The sequence below is a fragment of the Octodon degus genome, unplaced genomic scaffold, assembly GCF_000260255.1.
Source record: "Octodon degus isolate 3935 unplaced genomic scaffold, OctDeg1.0 scaffold00105, whole genome shotgun sequence".
In the NCBI taxonomy this organism is placed as follows: domain Eukaryota; kingdom Metazoa; phylum Chordata; class Mammalia; order Rodentia; family Octodontidae; genus Octodon; species Octodon degus.
In genome coordinates this window covers 9,057,064-9,072,288 of record NW_004524681.1, presented here as the reverse complement: position 1 = coordinate 9,072,288, position 15,225 = coordinate 9,057,064, and the positions used below count along the sequence as shown (strand labels likewise).

The 15,225-nt window shown below is 48.1% G+C and overlaps 1 protein-coding gene and 1 non-coding gene across 3 annotated transcripts in view; one reads left to right on the top strand and one right to left on the bottom strand.

The window, feature by feature from the left end:
• Slc30a4 (solute carrier family 30 member 4) overlaps window positions 1-15,225 on the bottom strand; it is a 28,198-nt gene that overhangs the window by 7,754 nt on the left and 5,219 nt on the right. Inside the window, exon 2 of one of the 2 annotated variants that reach the window (XM_004639069.2) lies at window positions 13,326-13,472. The exons of the other annotated variant lie outside the window; for it this stretch is intronic. Coding sequence (XP_004639126.1) covers window positions 13,326-13,472 — 147 coding nt within the window. The remainder of the gene's footprint in view (window positions 1-13,325; window positions 13,473-15,225) is intronic. 2 annotated transcript variants of the gene reach the window in all.
• Window positions 8,460-8,563, top strand: LOC111818873. The gene has a single exon (XR_002822754.1). It is a non-coding gene; the product is annotated as a U6 spliceosomal RNA (small nuclear RNA).

Below are 15,225 nucleotides of genomic sequence, written 5' to 3'. Positions count from 1 at the left end.
GGAGCGCCCACATTTTGGTGACAGTGCTTTCTCCACCGGCTCTGGGCAAACCTGAATGGCTATGCTTTCACCTGAATGGAAATTCAGCAAAATTCAGAGCACTGGGGAGAACCCGGGGCACAGTGGCTCGACGCGGCTTGCTGCCCTGCACATAAGTGTTGGCCAGAGCCTCCCAGGGTACTCGGCTCAAGGCAGCACAGGGTCCCCAGCACCCAGCCCAGCTCCCTAGTGGGCTTCCGACCCTTCCCCCACGCCAAGCACCCACCCCACCGCATGCCCATCTTTCTGCTGCCTTACTTCTAGGAAGTATCAGAACTTCCTGCTTTTCCTATGAAAGTTCGTGTGATGTAAGAGGAGAAGAACAGGCCCAGCTCTTGTCACCTGGAGGAGGAAGCTGCTAACGTGAGTCATCCCTAGAGGGCGGCTGCGTGCAAGGGGATATTTTAGCTGACTACTCCTGCTCCTTCAGCACCGGGGAGAAAAGCACGAACACGTCCAACTGGCATATGCGATGGGTGACCAACTGATGGTGCCCTCCACTAAGCCCACCCCACACCCTGGCGCTTTGGTCTGGGCAGCACAAAGAGGAAATGCGGAGGGACAGAACCGCTCTGGGTCTTCGGAGGAGCTCCAGTCTGCCTTCACCTCGGACGTCGTCTCCTGGCTCCAAGAGCAGACTCACTGGCCCCCTGCTACAATCTGCATGGGCCCGCAGGGTGCTGCAGACCTGGGACTGGACCCCTCGCTCCCCAGTGTGCAGATGCCCTGTGTCTGGCCCTGTGGGTGCCATCAGCACCGTCCCCTACCTCTGTGCATCTTGTGCCATATCTGTTTCTCTAGTAAGCACTGACTGACACCACACGGTGACCACGCAGCTGCCCAGGACTGGGCTCTCTGCTGGTTACGCGCTGCTGGGAGACGCCTGTGCCGGCGCTCGCTCTGCTGTTACCCAAGTCGACGGCTCACATCACCACAGCACTACTAGTGCTTCCCGCTCCACACAGACAGCTCTGCCTCCGAAGCGCTTCTGCAAGATCCCAGCTACAGCCGGTGCAAGGTAGGAAGGAAGCGGCTCCTTCCACAGCCACAAAGCGTGGCAGCAGAAAGCAACTCTTCAGAACGCGCTTCCTCCTCTGGGAGCCAGTCTTCTCCCCCCGGAGGATTTATGCAGTTTCCCTAGTGTGGCTCTTTCTTTAGTTGTCTTTAGAGACAGGTTCTTGTTAAATTGCTCAGACTGGCCTCAAACTCCTCCTGCCTTAACCCCAAGCAGCTGGGATGACAGGAATATCTAGCCCTAGTGCGGTTCCTAAATTCTGAAGGGGACCTGGGTGTGGTGGTGCACACTTGTCATCCAGCGCTCTGCAAAGCTGAGCCAGGAGGATCATGAATTAAAGGCCAATGTGGACAATTCTGCAAGACCCTGCCTCAAAATAAAATAAAATAAAATGGCAAACTCAGTACTAAGACCCTGGCGTCAATCCCCCTTATCACACACAAACATAAGAAATGCTAGATTTAATAAAGTGCCAGAATCATGCCATATGCACAAATTAATCCTGCATTTATAAATAACCCACATGTATCTCCTACCCTGCTCTTGGGCCTCCTACAACAAAGCTGCTACAGTAGCCAAGCAAGCAAGGAATGCTTTTTCCTTCCACCTGCCGGGGTCAGCAGGCAGGAGAACGGCCTCCGGACATCCATTCCATTAAGGCCATAAACCTGAAAACACCTTTCTCTCACCCTGAATTCCGCTAAAATGAACTGTTACACTGCCAAACAAGTTACAAAGAGCCAGGAGTTCAAAGCACATCTTTCAAAGCTGTTATTTAATCCTTTGGATGACTCATCTTCCTCTCCTCCTCCACCTGGCTGAAACAGGAACAACTCGGCAGAGGGAGGAGGCGAGGCAGCGGGTCTGGCTGGGCAGGAGCACCTGGACCAGGGCTGGGGAGTCCAGGCCCAGGGACGGCGAGCCTCCTGGGCCACCTTCTCACCTCTGCCCTACTCCCCTCAGCTCTGCACTCTGGCTGCATCCCCACGGCACAGGAGGAGGAGGAGCTCCAGCCTGGACAGTCACTCTCCAAGGACCAGTGGGTGTCAGCTGAAGGGGTCGTGCGGACCACAGGCTCTAGCGTGGGAGGTGCCAGAGCCGGCATGCAGGACCCAGCTCCTTGGTGACAAAGCAGTAAGCTCCTCAGAAATGCCTGTGGGTACCCATGAGCACCTGCAAGGCAGCCTCTACCATCAGCTACGAGGAGGAGCGAATCAATTTTTATGGGCTAGCCAGTGATCATGACTGTAATTTCAGAATTACACATAAATGTTTTTAAGTTCCAAATATTTTGGTTTCAAATTTCAAAAATATCTAGACTGGGTGTGGTGGTGATGCCTGTAATCCCAGCACTCGGTGGCTGCAAGCCCGCAGCCAGTCTGAGCTACATAACGAGGCCCCTGCCTTAAAATACCAGAAGTTTTATTCCCCTCTCCATGTCTGGATTATTTTACCACGGAGGGTCAGTGACAGGAGGGTTGGGGGGATCCTACAGGATCTGTCCACAGCGTTCACGTCCTTGGCTACTCAGCCTGACTACCCAGCAGGACAAGGACAACTCAGACAGTGCTTGTTAGCGCCGGAGGTGTGGAGGGAAGCCCTGCCTGCTCCTGCTCCTACCTCTCTCCAGGCCAGAAAGAAACACCATTTCGTTTTTATTTATTTTGGCATAACTGGGGACTGAACTCAGGCCCTTGAGCTTGCCAGGGAAGCACTTACTCTACTGAGCCATCTCCCTGGCCCCAAAACACCATTTCATAGCAATAGCTGGAAGACAGGCACTACTAGCTGGATGGGGTGGCACGTGATTTTAGCACTCAGGAGGCTGAGGCAGGAAGATTGCTTCAAGTTTGAGGCCACCATGGGCTACAGAGTGAGTTCAAGGCCAGCCTGGACTATGTAGCCAGACCCTGCTTCAAACAAATTCAAATAAATAAAATAAAAATGAACCAAAAGAAACATTCTAATCATCCTCATACAGGTGAGAAGCCACTGTCTTTGGTACTTTATGACTATTCACAGGCCTAGATCAGTATCAAAAATATTTAGAGAAAAAGAAAAGGGAAGAGTGTGCCGAGCAGTGCCGTGTGCTGGCCCGCAGCACTGCCACTGCTCTGAAGGGATGGCAGCCTTGCTTCATTTCCAGCCCTAAAAACAGAGTGAGTGGCTGCCATGGCGACAGTGTGACCTTTCGTCAGCCAGTGTCTCACTTTGTGCCTCATGAAGACTGTCCCAAGAAATCAGTCTAATTTTCTGCTCCCTTACTCAGAATCCCAAGGCACTATCTTCCGCTCAGTTCTTACAAGGTAACACCCTTGTTTAATTCTAAGCAAAAGAAGAGAATGCTGTTTCTATAGAACAGTTACATAAGCGCTGATCTTTAAAGTCTGAACTCCCTGAGTCAGGAGCACCTAAGCATTTCTGAGTGCTAAAGCGACAGAAAGGCTGGGTGGTGGTGCACGCCTGTGATCCCAGCACTTGGAGGCCGAGGCAGGAGGACTGCTCCAAGTTGAAGGCCCAGAGGACGTCAGATCTCGTGACCTCTGTGGTCTCCTGAATCCAGTCATGTGAGATTTTCCTTCTGTTATTTCCACCATTACTTGAGAGAACCAAGTAAGTGAAATAAGGCCCCTATCCGGATAGATCAACATAAAAACCAGAAAGATTCCAGGAGTGCTCGTTTAGTGGCAAGTGTGAGGGGCTCGCAGGGCCCAGAAAGTCCTCGTCTGTCCACACCACCAATAATTCTCTTTGCAGATGACTTTAAAGATTCAGATAAAACTTATGTCCCCTGAACTCACCATTTTAGCATTTTACTGTCCCTGCAGGGGTCTGTAACACACGAGCACAGTCGTGCAACCACCACCGCCAGCTCATTCCAGAACTTGCTCCTCACTCTGAGACACGCCAGGGCTGGGCACATCCGACAACTCACCGGTGGAAGGTGACACGGTCCGACCAGCCACACTTTTTCTATCTAAAGACAGGATGTGCCCAGAACGCAGGACTTGAGCGAGAGCACCGTGGGTCAATCACAAAAGTGCTACTTCCAGTCCTTCCTTGGCGTGTGGGCGTAGCCCATCAGAAGATCCTGCATGTACATCCAGCCCGGGCCCAGAGCAGCTGTGAGGTGAGGCTTCACTTCCCCCAACCTGGTAATTCTGCACACAAAAGATACTTTGCCAGTGGGGTGTGGTGGCGCACACCTGTCATCCTAGCACTCGGGAGGCTGAGGCAGGAGGATCACTGAGAACTGGACAACAGCCTGGACTACACAGCCAGACTCTTCTCTAAAAACAAAAGAAAACTTTTCCTTCTTCCTCAGGCCCTCAGGCTGCTGCAGCAAACCTCTTTTCTGCCTTCAGTAAATGTTCACCTTCGCTACCTTTTCTGGAGGGCTTGTCCAGTTCTTTGATCAGGACCAAAAACCTGGAAAGCAGCCCATGGGACCACCATCTGGTAGCCACCCCCTACGAAATCCTACACTCATGAAGTCTGAGTAGTTATTACCCCCTTTTTCCAGACGTCTGAGAGAAGCGTGGTGACCAGCACAGAAGCAGCCTGGCAGATGCCAGGACACAGCAGCATAAGGACCAAAGGAGGCCGGAAATGGGTCCCTGGGGCCCAGGAAGGATCTGCAGTAGGAACTGCAGCCCAACGGGGGAGTGACGAGAGAGACTCCACGCAGGAGGAGGAGCCGCGCGCAGCTGGGGGAGGGGCTCAAACCTGCAGACACAGTGACTGCTGGCGACCCCAGAGCCTGCACGGTGTGCAGTGCCTGGTGGCTTACTGGGTTCCCCATGGAGAAGGCGACTGGCCAGCAGCCATCCTGGAGAGGCCACAGAGACTGGAAGTCCAAGCTACTGCAGGTTGCCCCCAGCAGCTCCCGCATCAGCGAGAGGCCAAGGAGCTGAGGCAAGCTGCAGGAGGCACAGGAGCGCTGCAGGCTGAACAGACCGGGTTCCAGCAGCCTCACGGCCACAACCCAGCCTGCACTTCAAAAGTGCAGGATGCTGGGATTAACTAGCATGGGTCTGGGCTCTGTCTGCCCACTCTGATGGCCGTTGACCGCAGAGACACCCCGAAGGAACTTTTTTGAATACTATTTCTAGTTTTCTTTTGTTGTTGTTCTGTTCTTTTTTTTTTTTTTTTTTTGCGGAACCAGGAATTGAACTCAGACCCCTGCGCTTGCCAGGGAGGCGCTTATTCCACGGAGCCATCTCCCCAGCCCTTCTGTTCTTGTTTTTATTTTTCTCTTCTTTACCACTCCTATTTTCTTTGCCAGTTTCCCAAGGTCTGGGTACTCCTCCTTCGTCCTCCAGCCTGCCTTCTCCTTTTGTCCTCGTCTATTATTTCTCTATTTTCCCCCCAGCCCCTTTTAAATTTTCTCCCCTGAGGGTATTGAGGGCATAATTACTGTATACAGTTTTCTGGTTTGTTTTAGATTTTGTTATGTAACTACAAATATAGTTCATTTTATCAAATATAGTTAAAGGTGGCAAATTGATAGTTACCACAGTTTGTCATTTTCTAGGTGGTGTTTCATGCTATTATTATTGCTGATTGTGCTCTTTTAACCAACGTGGCATAATTGTTCTAATCAGTTGTCCTACCTGGTATGCCAAGAATGAGACTTCCTAAGGGTCATAAATAAGCTATGGGACCGGGGAGATGGCTCAGTAGAATAAACACTTGCCTGGCAAGTACAAGGGCCTGAGTTCAATCTCCGGTTCTGCAATAAATAAATAAATAAATAAGCTATAGGCCAGTGCTAAAGAACCAGGGGTGAGCCAAGTAGGCACTAACTTCTCATCTGCGACAAACTGAACACACAGGATCTTCTTTTTTTTTTTTTTTTTTTTTTTTTTTTTTGCGGAACCAGGGATTGAACTCAGGCCCTTGCGCTTGCCAGGGAAGCGCTTTATTCCACTGAGCCATCTCCCCAGCCCCACAGGATCTTGTAACAGACTCAAAACCCAAAAGCCAGCTATATTAGAAGGCATCTCTGAGAAGTAGCCATTTCCTAAGGATTCTAAATACGAGCAATAAAGCTACTTTCCATAAGCAACTTACAAGCCTCAACCCTGGAATTAAACTAAAGACAAGAAAAACAAAGTAAGAAGACACTCGAGCAAGATGCAACCCCGACACCCAGCTCACCAAAGGCAAACCCGGGGGGCAATAAGGTGGAACAATTCAAAACCATCCACCTGGCCTCTCTGAAGTGGCAAAAGCAGAAGCAAGCATGTGAGGGTTGGGGAGATAGCTTAGTGGTCTAAGCACCTGCCTGGCAAGCACAAGGGCCTGGGGTTTGATCCCTGGTATTACATACTGTGCTGGCTCCACGTGGTGGTAATCCCAGAACTGGAGAGGCTGAGACCAGAGGATCAGTAGAGTCTGAGCTGCATAGTGAGACCCTGTACCAGAAGGATTTTTTTTTTTTTTTAATTTTTTTTGGCTGGCTGGCTCAGGATACCTTAAGGGTAGGTCTGGTAAGGCATGACGATCTGGGGGTTGAACCATAGAATTCTGAGCCTGACTGCTTTGCTTAAGCGGGCACTTAAACAACTGAGCCAATGGGCAGCCCCTCCCCCTTGTACCAAATAAATAAATAAATGATTTAAAAAAAATTTTTTTAAAAAAAGATGAGTGAGTGAAGCTTTAGAAAAACTCACATCAGAAATAATTTCTCAGATAACTAGAGAGTTGGTGACCATAGTGAAAGATATGGTTTGTGACTCTACAGCAGATACTGATAAAAATATTTTACAGGAGAGTTTAGGAAAATGATAGAGATCATGAACACCCAACACAGGAAAAAAAGAGTCCATGGAACAGATTCAAACAGATATCCAAGAGATTAAAATTCCACCGAAAGCAGACACATCAGAATGAGCCACGCGAAGACTGAATTCCAGCTATAGAAGACAGGACTGCAGTTAGGGATCATGGAAAAAAGATTCCTTCCTTTCTTTCTTTTTTGTAGTACTGGGGATTGAACCCCAGACCTTGTGTTTGCCAGGTAGGCACTTATGTTGCTCAGCTATCTCCCCAGCCCAAGATTCCTTAAAAATAGTAGGGGCTGGGGAGTTGGCTCAGGGGCCGGGAGATGGCTCAGTGGAATAAGCGCTTCCCTGGCAAGTGCAAGGGCCTGAGTTTAATCCCCAGTTCCAAAAAAAAAAAAAAAAAAGTAGTGAAGAACACTAAGAAACTAGCCCAACAGCTTCTGAGTGATGTAAAGAATAGTATTGTGATCAGAGTCAACCAAAAAGCATGACAGTGAAAACCAGAAAAAAGAAAAAATGTTCACAGAATAGGAAAGCTGGGTGTGGTGGCACACCCCTGCAATCCCAGCATTCTGGAGGCTGAGGCAGGAGAATGGCCAGGAGTTCAAGGCTAGGCTGGACTACATAGTGAGACCCTATCTCAAAAAAAGAAAAAGGTTGTGGGGGGGTGCTGGCCAGAGAGTTCAGCTGACTAAAGCAGCTGCTTAGGCAGAGCACAGCATCCGGGGTTCGATCCCCAGCGTGCTGTGCCAGCCCCACCCCCAGGTGCACTGAAACAGCGACTGCGACTAGGTATGGTGGTGCATGCCTGTAATCCCAGCGCTTCGGAGACTGAAAACAGAAGAATTACTGAGTCCACTCTACGTAGTGAGACCCTGTAGACCCTGTCCTAAAATACATTAAAAAAGTAATAGAAAACTTCCCAAGAATGGAAAACTTAACATACAATTAAGTGAGGCATACAGAACTCCAACTAGCCATGATAAAAAATCTACCCCTCAAGGCATATAATAATCAGGATTCCAGAGATTCAACACAAGAACAGTATTAGAAAAGAAATCAATCAACCATTAAGGAAAGCCCATCAGAATCACAGCAGACTTCTTAACACAAACCCTCAAATGAGGGACAGCTTGAAGTATTTCAAAGAGAACACAATCTCCAGCTCAGACTGATGCACCCTGCAAAACTTATCTTTCAAAATTAAAGGAGAAATGAAGTCTCAATTCAGCAATCAAAATAAACACTGGCAGAATGGATCATGAAGCAAGATCCAACAATATATTGCATATACAAAACACATTTGAAAAAAAAAAAAACAACCTCGAGACTGAAAGTCAAAGGATGAAAAACAATATTCTGGGGCTGGAGAGATGGCTCAGTAGAATAAGCGCTTCCCTGGCAAGCGCAAGGACCCGAGTTCAATCCCCGATTCCACCAAAAGAAAGAAAACAATATTCCATGCATCAGGAATCTGAAAAGAGCAGGGGCAGCTGTTGTACTTGTAGACAAAGTAAATTTGAAGCCAAGACTGATTAAAAGAGGTAAGAAGTCACTACATCCTTGTAAAGGGAACAATCTAAGAGGAAGAGATGACAATCATAAAAACATATGTACCAGTGCTCGCTTCGGCAGCACATATACTAAAATTGGAATGATACAGAGATTAGCATGGCCCCTGCGCAAGGATGACACACAAATTCGTGAAGCGTTCCACATTTTTTTTTTGAAAAAAATCCCAAACATATGCACCAAGTACTAGTGTGTCCATTTCTATAAAACACTAATAGACATGAAAAATCAAATAGGCACTAATACAAGTGAACTGGGGGCCTCAACACCCCACCTTCACAAAGATGGATCAACTAGACAAAAAAAAAAAAAAAAAAAAAAAAAAAAAAAAAAAAAAAAAAAAAAATCAAAGAAATATCAGACCTGTACCCCATCTTTTTTTTTTTTCCTTGTACCAGAGGTCGGACTCGGGACCACGTGCTTACCAGGCAGGCAGCTAGGCCACTAGCTAGCTCTCTGCCCTCGCCATCATATTTTTGAGGTTCTATCTTCAGAGGTTCCTAACAGCAGGGCTTTGGACTCTAAAGATTATTCTTTTACTGTTTTTAACTTCTGTGTTGTTTCATAGTATCTATATTCTGGGAGACATCTTTGACTTTTTCTAGTCAAGGAAAAGAATTTTTTGGATTAGGATTTAGAACTTGGCACTTTCAAAAATTAGCAATGTTTTAATTTGAAATAGCTCTTTCTTTTCTTTTCTTTTCTTTTCTTTTCTTTTCTTTTCTTTTCTTTTGCGGAACCAGGGATTGAACTCAGGCCCTTGCGCTTGCCAGGGAAGCGCTTATTCCACTGAGCCATCTCCCCAGCCCCCTGAAATAGCTCTTTATTTCTTTTTCAAACTTCTTAGTATCATTATTTTGAGAATGCTTTTCTGCTGTTATGTTACCGCCCTGTCCTAAGGCTCAATTTTTCTGTTCAGTTCGGTGACTCCTGCTTTTTCCCATGTGCTGGGAGAGTCCCGGTGGTATAGAGGACAGGGAAGCCAGCCTTCGCTGAGTACTGTTTGGGGGCACTGGGTGGGAAGCAGGCTGTGAGGCTGCAGAGGCCTCCTTTCTACTAGAAATAAATTACTTTCACACATCCACGACTCGGCTTTCCCAAATATCCCATTGTACTTCTTTGTGGAGGAACTACCTGGTGTTTCACCTGCGGGAGGTCGAAGGCCTTGGTGAGGTGCGGCAGGAGGTGGGGCAGCACAGGGGGGAGACGTCAAGAGCAGCTTCTGTTTCAAGTCATCCCCTGTGTCTCCAGCCCCCATTCCCTCTCCTCCTCCCCTCTGTCCCTGGGCCACCTCTGGAGTTCTGAGGGTCGATACAGTTCCTGGGGGAGTGGTGGTTATTTCCCGCCTGTCTCTTCCGAGGCCACTCTGCAGCTAATCAGCGAGTCTGTGGGAGAACATCAGCTTCCCACCTCGTAAACTGAGCAGCCCCTGCTATGTGACTAACCGCTCGCTGGGACTTAGAGAAAACCACAGTTCCTCCTATCTCTACAGGACCTCGAGGGTCCCTGTCAAGTGCACACACAGACTGGATTCTGAGCCCCGCAACCACTGACATTAGTCAACCTGTACACAATGGTTAGTTAAGTCTCCCCAGAACCTGTCTGTAGCAATGCTAAGGGCACTGGCCTCGTGTGGCAGGACACTGTCCAGCTTTAGACTGTCCTTAGAACTGAGATGGATGGAAGTAAGGCCATAGGGACCTGATGCAAGCATTCCCGGGATGTTCCAGGGCCCTCCTCACGTTAATATCAGATCTAACACCCTGATCCTCACAGCACTGCGCAGGCGCAGTGCTCCTGGACCCAGGCTGCTCTCCTGAGCCGTATCCATCCACACTCCACTCCCTTCTCTGCCCACAGCGACCCCTTCACCCAGCGCCTAGCAGTGAGCTTCCACTGATGGTGTGTCCTGGCTCTGGCCTGCTGGCTCATGTCTGTCAACTCACTTGGAGCCACTTTCCAACTTCTGGGGACTTCCGGAAACTTCGTTTTCCCCACGAGCCAGCCATCTGGCTGGTTCTCTTTGGTGTCTCGGTACTTCTCTATCTTTACAGACTCTCAAGAGACAGAAGTAAATGCTGACATGGATTAGGACTTAGAACTTGGTACTTTTAAGGAAAACAGTGAGACAGGACATAAAGAAAGACAGGTACCAAAGAAGACAGGAAAAGTCATAATTTTAAAATTGAACTTTTAGTAGAAACTGCAGGCTTGGGAAACACACCCCAAAATCCTTAATGTTCTTGAAGACAGAGTTGGGCCTGGGCCACCCTTTTCTACCTGCAAAGAGGTCATTTCTGCCTGTGCAGAGACCACCCAGTCACAGGTAGATGGGCCTTCCTGGATCGGGCTACTGCTGTGCCCTCAACGGCTGTCACTGTCGTGGCCATGACCTTTTGCTACAGAAAGAGCCTTTCATCTGTGAAAGGCCACCCTCTGTGGCTTCGGCTTCCACCCACGAGGCTGGCCCGCAAGTACCTGGCCCAAGCCCATGAGCCACCCGTGCTCTTTCTTTTTCTTTTAAATTTTATTTATTTATTTATTTGTGTGTGTGTGTGTGTGTGTGTGGCCAGCTCAGCCCACCAGGGGGCGGGCTGGCTGGCATATGGTGCTGGGGATTGAACCGTGGTCCCTGTGCTTTGCTTGGCTTAGCTTGTTCTAAGTAGGTGCTTTAGACCCCTGAGCCATCTCACCAGCCCCCCCCCCCCCGCTCTTTCTTGAACTCAACTCTCCACATGCACACTTTTAAAATTCTGCCAAGGGGCTGGTGAGATGGCTCAGTGGTCTAAAGCACCTACTTAGAACAAGCTTAGCAAAGCACAGGGACCGCGGTTCAATCCCCCAGCACCACATGCCAGCCAGCCTGCCCCCTTTTTTTTAAATAAAAATTAAAAAAAAAAAATTCTGCCAAGTCCTCTTGCCCCTCTTACTGATGCATCCTGGAACTTCTTTTGCTGGGATGGAAACTGGGGGTGAGGCAAGTCAAGGCTCCCCATTTCAACTTTGGGACCTCCTTGCTTCCTGTCTGGCGACACTCTGATACTAAAAGGAATTTGGAAGATTCAAAAGCACACACCTGGAGGGCCGGCCAGATAGCTCAGGTGCAGGGAGGGACCAAGGCTCCATCCTGGTGTACTGTGCTGGCCCTGGCCCTGGGGCACGCTGAGACTAGGCTCTGAGACTGCAACTGAGACTAGGTGTGGTGGCATGTGCCTGTAAACCAGCGCTTGGGAGGCTGAAAAACAGGAGGATCACTAGGAGTCTGATCTCTGTAGTGGGACCCTGCACACCCTGTATTAAATACATTTTTAAAAAAGCACACACTTGGCTGGGGATATAGCTCAGCAGCATAGGCAGCTGCCTGGCAAGCACAGGGTCCTGAGTTTGATCCCTGGTACAAAAGTAAATAAATAAATAAAGCACACATCTTCAAAAGCACACACCTTCTATGTTCTACTGTTGCGCTTTTCTGGGGGCAGTTCCACTGGTTTTATTAGAGCTCTGAAGCCTTTAGGAACTATTAGGCTAAATAAAATGTGTTCAATAAATAAATAAATAAATAAATAAAATGTGTTCTCTCCAACAGCATTTGAAGTTGGAAATCCCTATCCACGATGCTGTTTCAGATCTTAAATTACAGATGCTTAAATCATTGCAAGTTAACATTAAAATTTAAAGTTGCTTAAAAATCCCACTATTACTGGTAAAACAGATGACTAAAATACTCCACCCTGCAAAGGAGTGGGTTTCTTTTAGAAACACATCCATGTGCATTACGCAGGAGCTAAAAGACAGCAGGAAAACCTCACCTTGGGCATCATGGAGGTTTGCTGAGTGTGGTAGCAGACACCTGTGATCTCAGCACTCAGGAGGCTGAGGCAGGAGGATCATCAAGAGTTCAAGGCCAGCCTGGGCCACAAAATGAATTTGGGGACAATTACACAGCAAGATGCTGCCCATGATAGATACATAAGACAGATAGACAGACAAAGACAGATGGACAGACAAGACAGTCAGGCATGCAAGAAAGCTGAGGTTGTTGAGGAGTGGGAGGCCAGACAACTTTCCAACCTGCTAACCCAGATGCTTTTCAGGTATTACTACTGAGGTATGATGACAAGTTTTATACTGCAAGACTGAATGACTAAGAAGACCTAGAGGCCGAGTTAAGAGCAGGCTGAAAAATAACAAGGAAAGGGAACCGATGGCTGTAAGCCAAGAGATGAGAGCCCTTGTAAAATAAAACACCAGATGTTAAGTTCAGACGGGCTTTGCTCAGTGCTCAGCAAATGTCAACTGCTGGGCTCTGTGTAAGTGACACCTGGTCACCTGATACTCACACAACAGTTCAGGCAATTGTTTTGTACACATTTTCAACATAAGAAAATCAAAAGCACAGTATCTGTTCAAAGTAGGCAAATAAAAACAAATGCATTTGTAGAGCTATGTTGATAGGATGACAGCCAGACACACAAGTGAAGCTCCTAAGGTAAAAGGGACAGATTCATGGTGTGTTGATGACAGCCAGACACACAAGAAACCCAGGTGGCTTCACTTGGTTCAATACACTAACAGCAAACTTTTCACCTGCTGATATACTCAGGACACCTGGAGTAACATTTAAAAGTTAATGATCAATAAGTAATTTTCTTTTTTTTCTTTTTTTTTTTTTGGTGGAACCGGGGCTTGAACTCAGGCCCTTGCACTTGCCAGAGAAGCGCTTATTTTACTGAGCCATCTCCCCGGCCCCAATAATTAATTTTCTATGTAGAGACTGCCTAACTGTCTGGAATAAACTCTGAAGGTTGTTTTTAAATAAATCTCACTATTTCAATTTGCTTCACTCACACAAGACACCCCCGAAAGGCTTCGGTCAACGTGAAGCTTGTGCACCAGAGAGCCCAGGTACCCACCTAAGCGGTGGAATCCGAAGGTGAATCTCCTCGTGGGCGACTTGGAAGACAGCCAGAGGGCCAGCAGGGTGAGCACGATGGCGCTGAGGTCGGTCAGCATGTGCAGTGCGTCTGTCATGACTGCCAGGCTGTTGGCAATGTAGCCACCTTCGGGAAGGGGAGGACAGGTTCAAGATCGTGCAGAGGAGGGCGAGCACCGAGCAGAAATCCAGCACCCTTTACAAGAACAACTCCATCGGGTCTTTATTCCCCCACACTGCCAAGTCACAGCATCCGGAAAGTTTACACAAAATTGACGCGCACGGATGCCCTCTGGCACTTTAGAAGACTGGCGCCAGGACTGTCCTTGGATACTGAAATCTCCACGCTCAACTCCCTTATATAAAATGGCACAGGGGCTGGGGAGATGGCTCAGTGGAATAAGCGCTTCCCTGGCAAGTGCAAGGGCCTGAGTTCAATCCCTGGTTCCGCTAAATAAATAAATAAATAAATAAACAAATAAATAAATAAATAAGGCACAAGGCCAGGCATGTGGTGCGTGCTGGTAATCCCAGCACTCAGGAGGCTGAGGCAGGTGGATCCTTTTGAGTTTGACATTCTATACCATTTTTGTTTTATGCTGCATTGTTATTGTCTTTGTTCTTGTTATTTTTGTTTTCTCCTTCTTTAAAAAGGAAAAAAAAGTATAGTACAGTATTTGCACGTAGCCTACACACATCCTCCCATATTTATGCTTTAAGTCCTCTCTAGATAACTTGTAACAATGCAAATGCTTCATGAATAACTCGAATGTCTTGCTTAGGGAATAACAAAAAGTCTGAGCTCACTCAGTACGGATGCACTTGTTATGTCACATACTCCCAATGCACAGGTGGTTGAACGGACCCGGGACACAGTTCTGGCGAGAAGGTTCATTTTCTACCAATAGAGCTTCCCACACGCTGAGACCCACCCGGGTGCAGCGGGGCAAGCCGGTAATCGGCTTCACTGGAAGCTGAGGCAGGAGAATCTCAGGCTGGAGCTCAGCTGGGCAACTCAGCAAGTCTTGGTCTTGAAATAATTTGGGTAGCTCACTCGAGTCCCTTTCTGTCCCTCTCCTGAGCAGCTTTCTTTCTCCAAATGAATATATTCTGCTCTTAATAAACACATTAATAAAATAAAATAAAATAAAATAAAATAAAATAAAACAATTTGAGAACTGCTGAGCTGGCAGCAAACTGACAAGAAATGTCCTGGCATGGCAGCTTTTGCTCAACCCAATTCTATTTCTACTGCTCTATTAATCCTATGATTAGGGAAAAAAATCCCATGATTAGTGAATTAATAACCACAGTACTGAAATACCAACACAAAGCTGAAGGTCAGGCATGCGTTCACTTGTCGGCTGTTTGTCGGCTGGGACACTGCGTGAGGCTGAAGACATCCAAAGCAGCTGTGTGCCTTGGTGGAGCACGGAAGACAAAAGTTGATGCCCTCGGATGGATAAGCAATCTTGTCCCTCCCAACAGGAGAAAAGGTGGCTTTGAGAAATCTTGCTCTGATTGCAGGCAGTGGATAGGAAGACACCGTACCAGCGTGTGCTGTTCGCACGTTCCCACCAGAACGCACGGTAGCTGGAAAGCTGACGGACCTCTGGAGTAAGGCTACCAGGGCCACCAAGGTGGCTTCATAAGAAGAGAAACTGGGTGAGGTGGCACACAGTAGTGACCCCAGCACTGGGGAGACTAAGGAGGAGGGTTGCCGCAAGTCTGAGACCCACCTGGGGTACGTATGAGACCAAGGCTAGCTTGAACCACACAGGAAGACATCGAAAGAAAGAGAGAGGGAGGGAGAGAGAGAGAGGGAGGGAGGGAGAGAGAGAGAGGGAGAGGGGGAGAGGGAGAGAGTGAGAAAGAGGGAG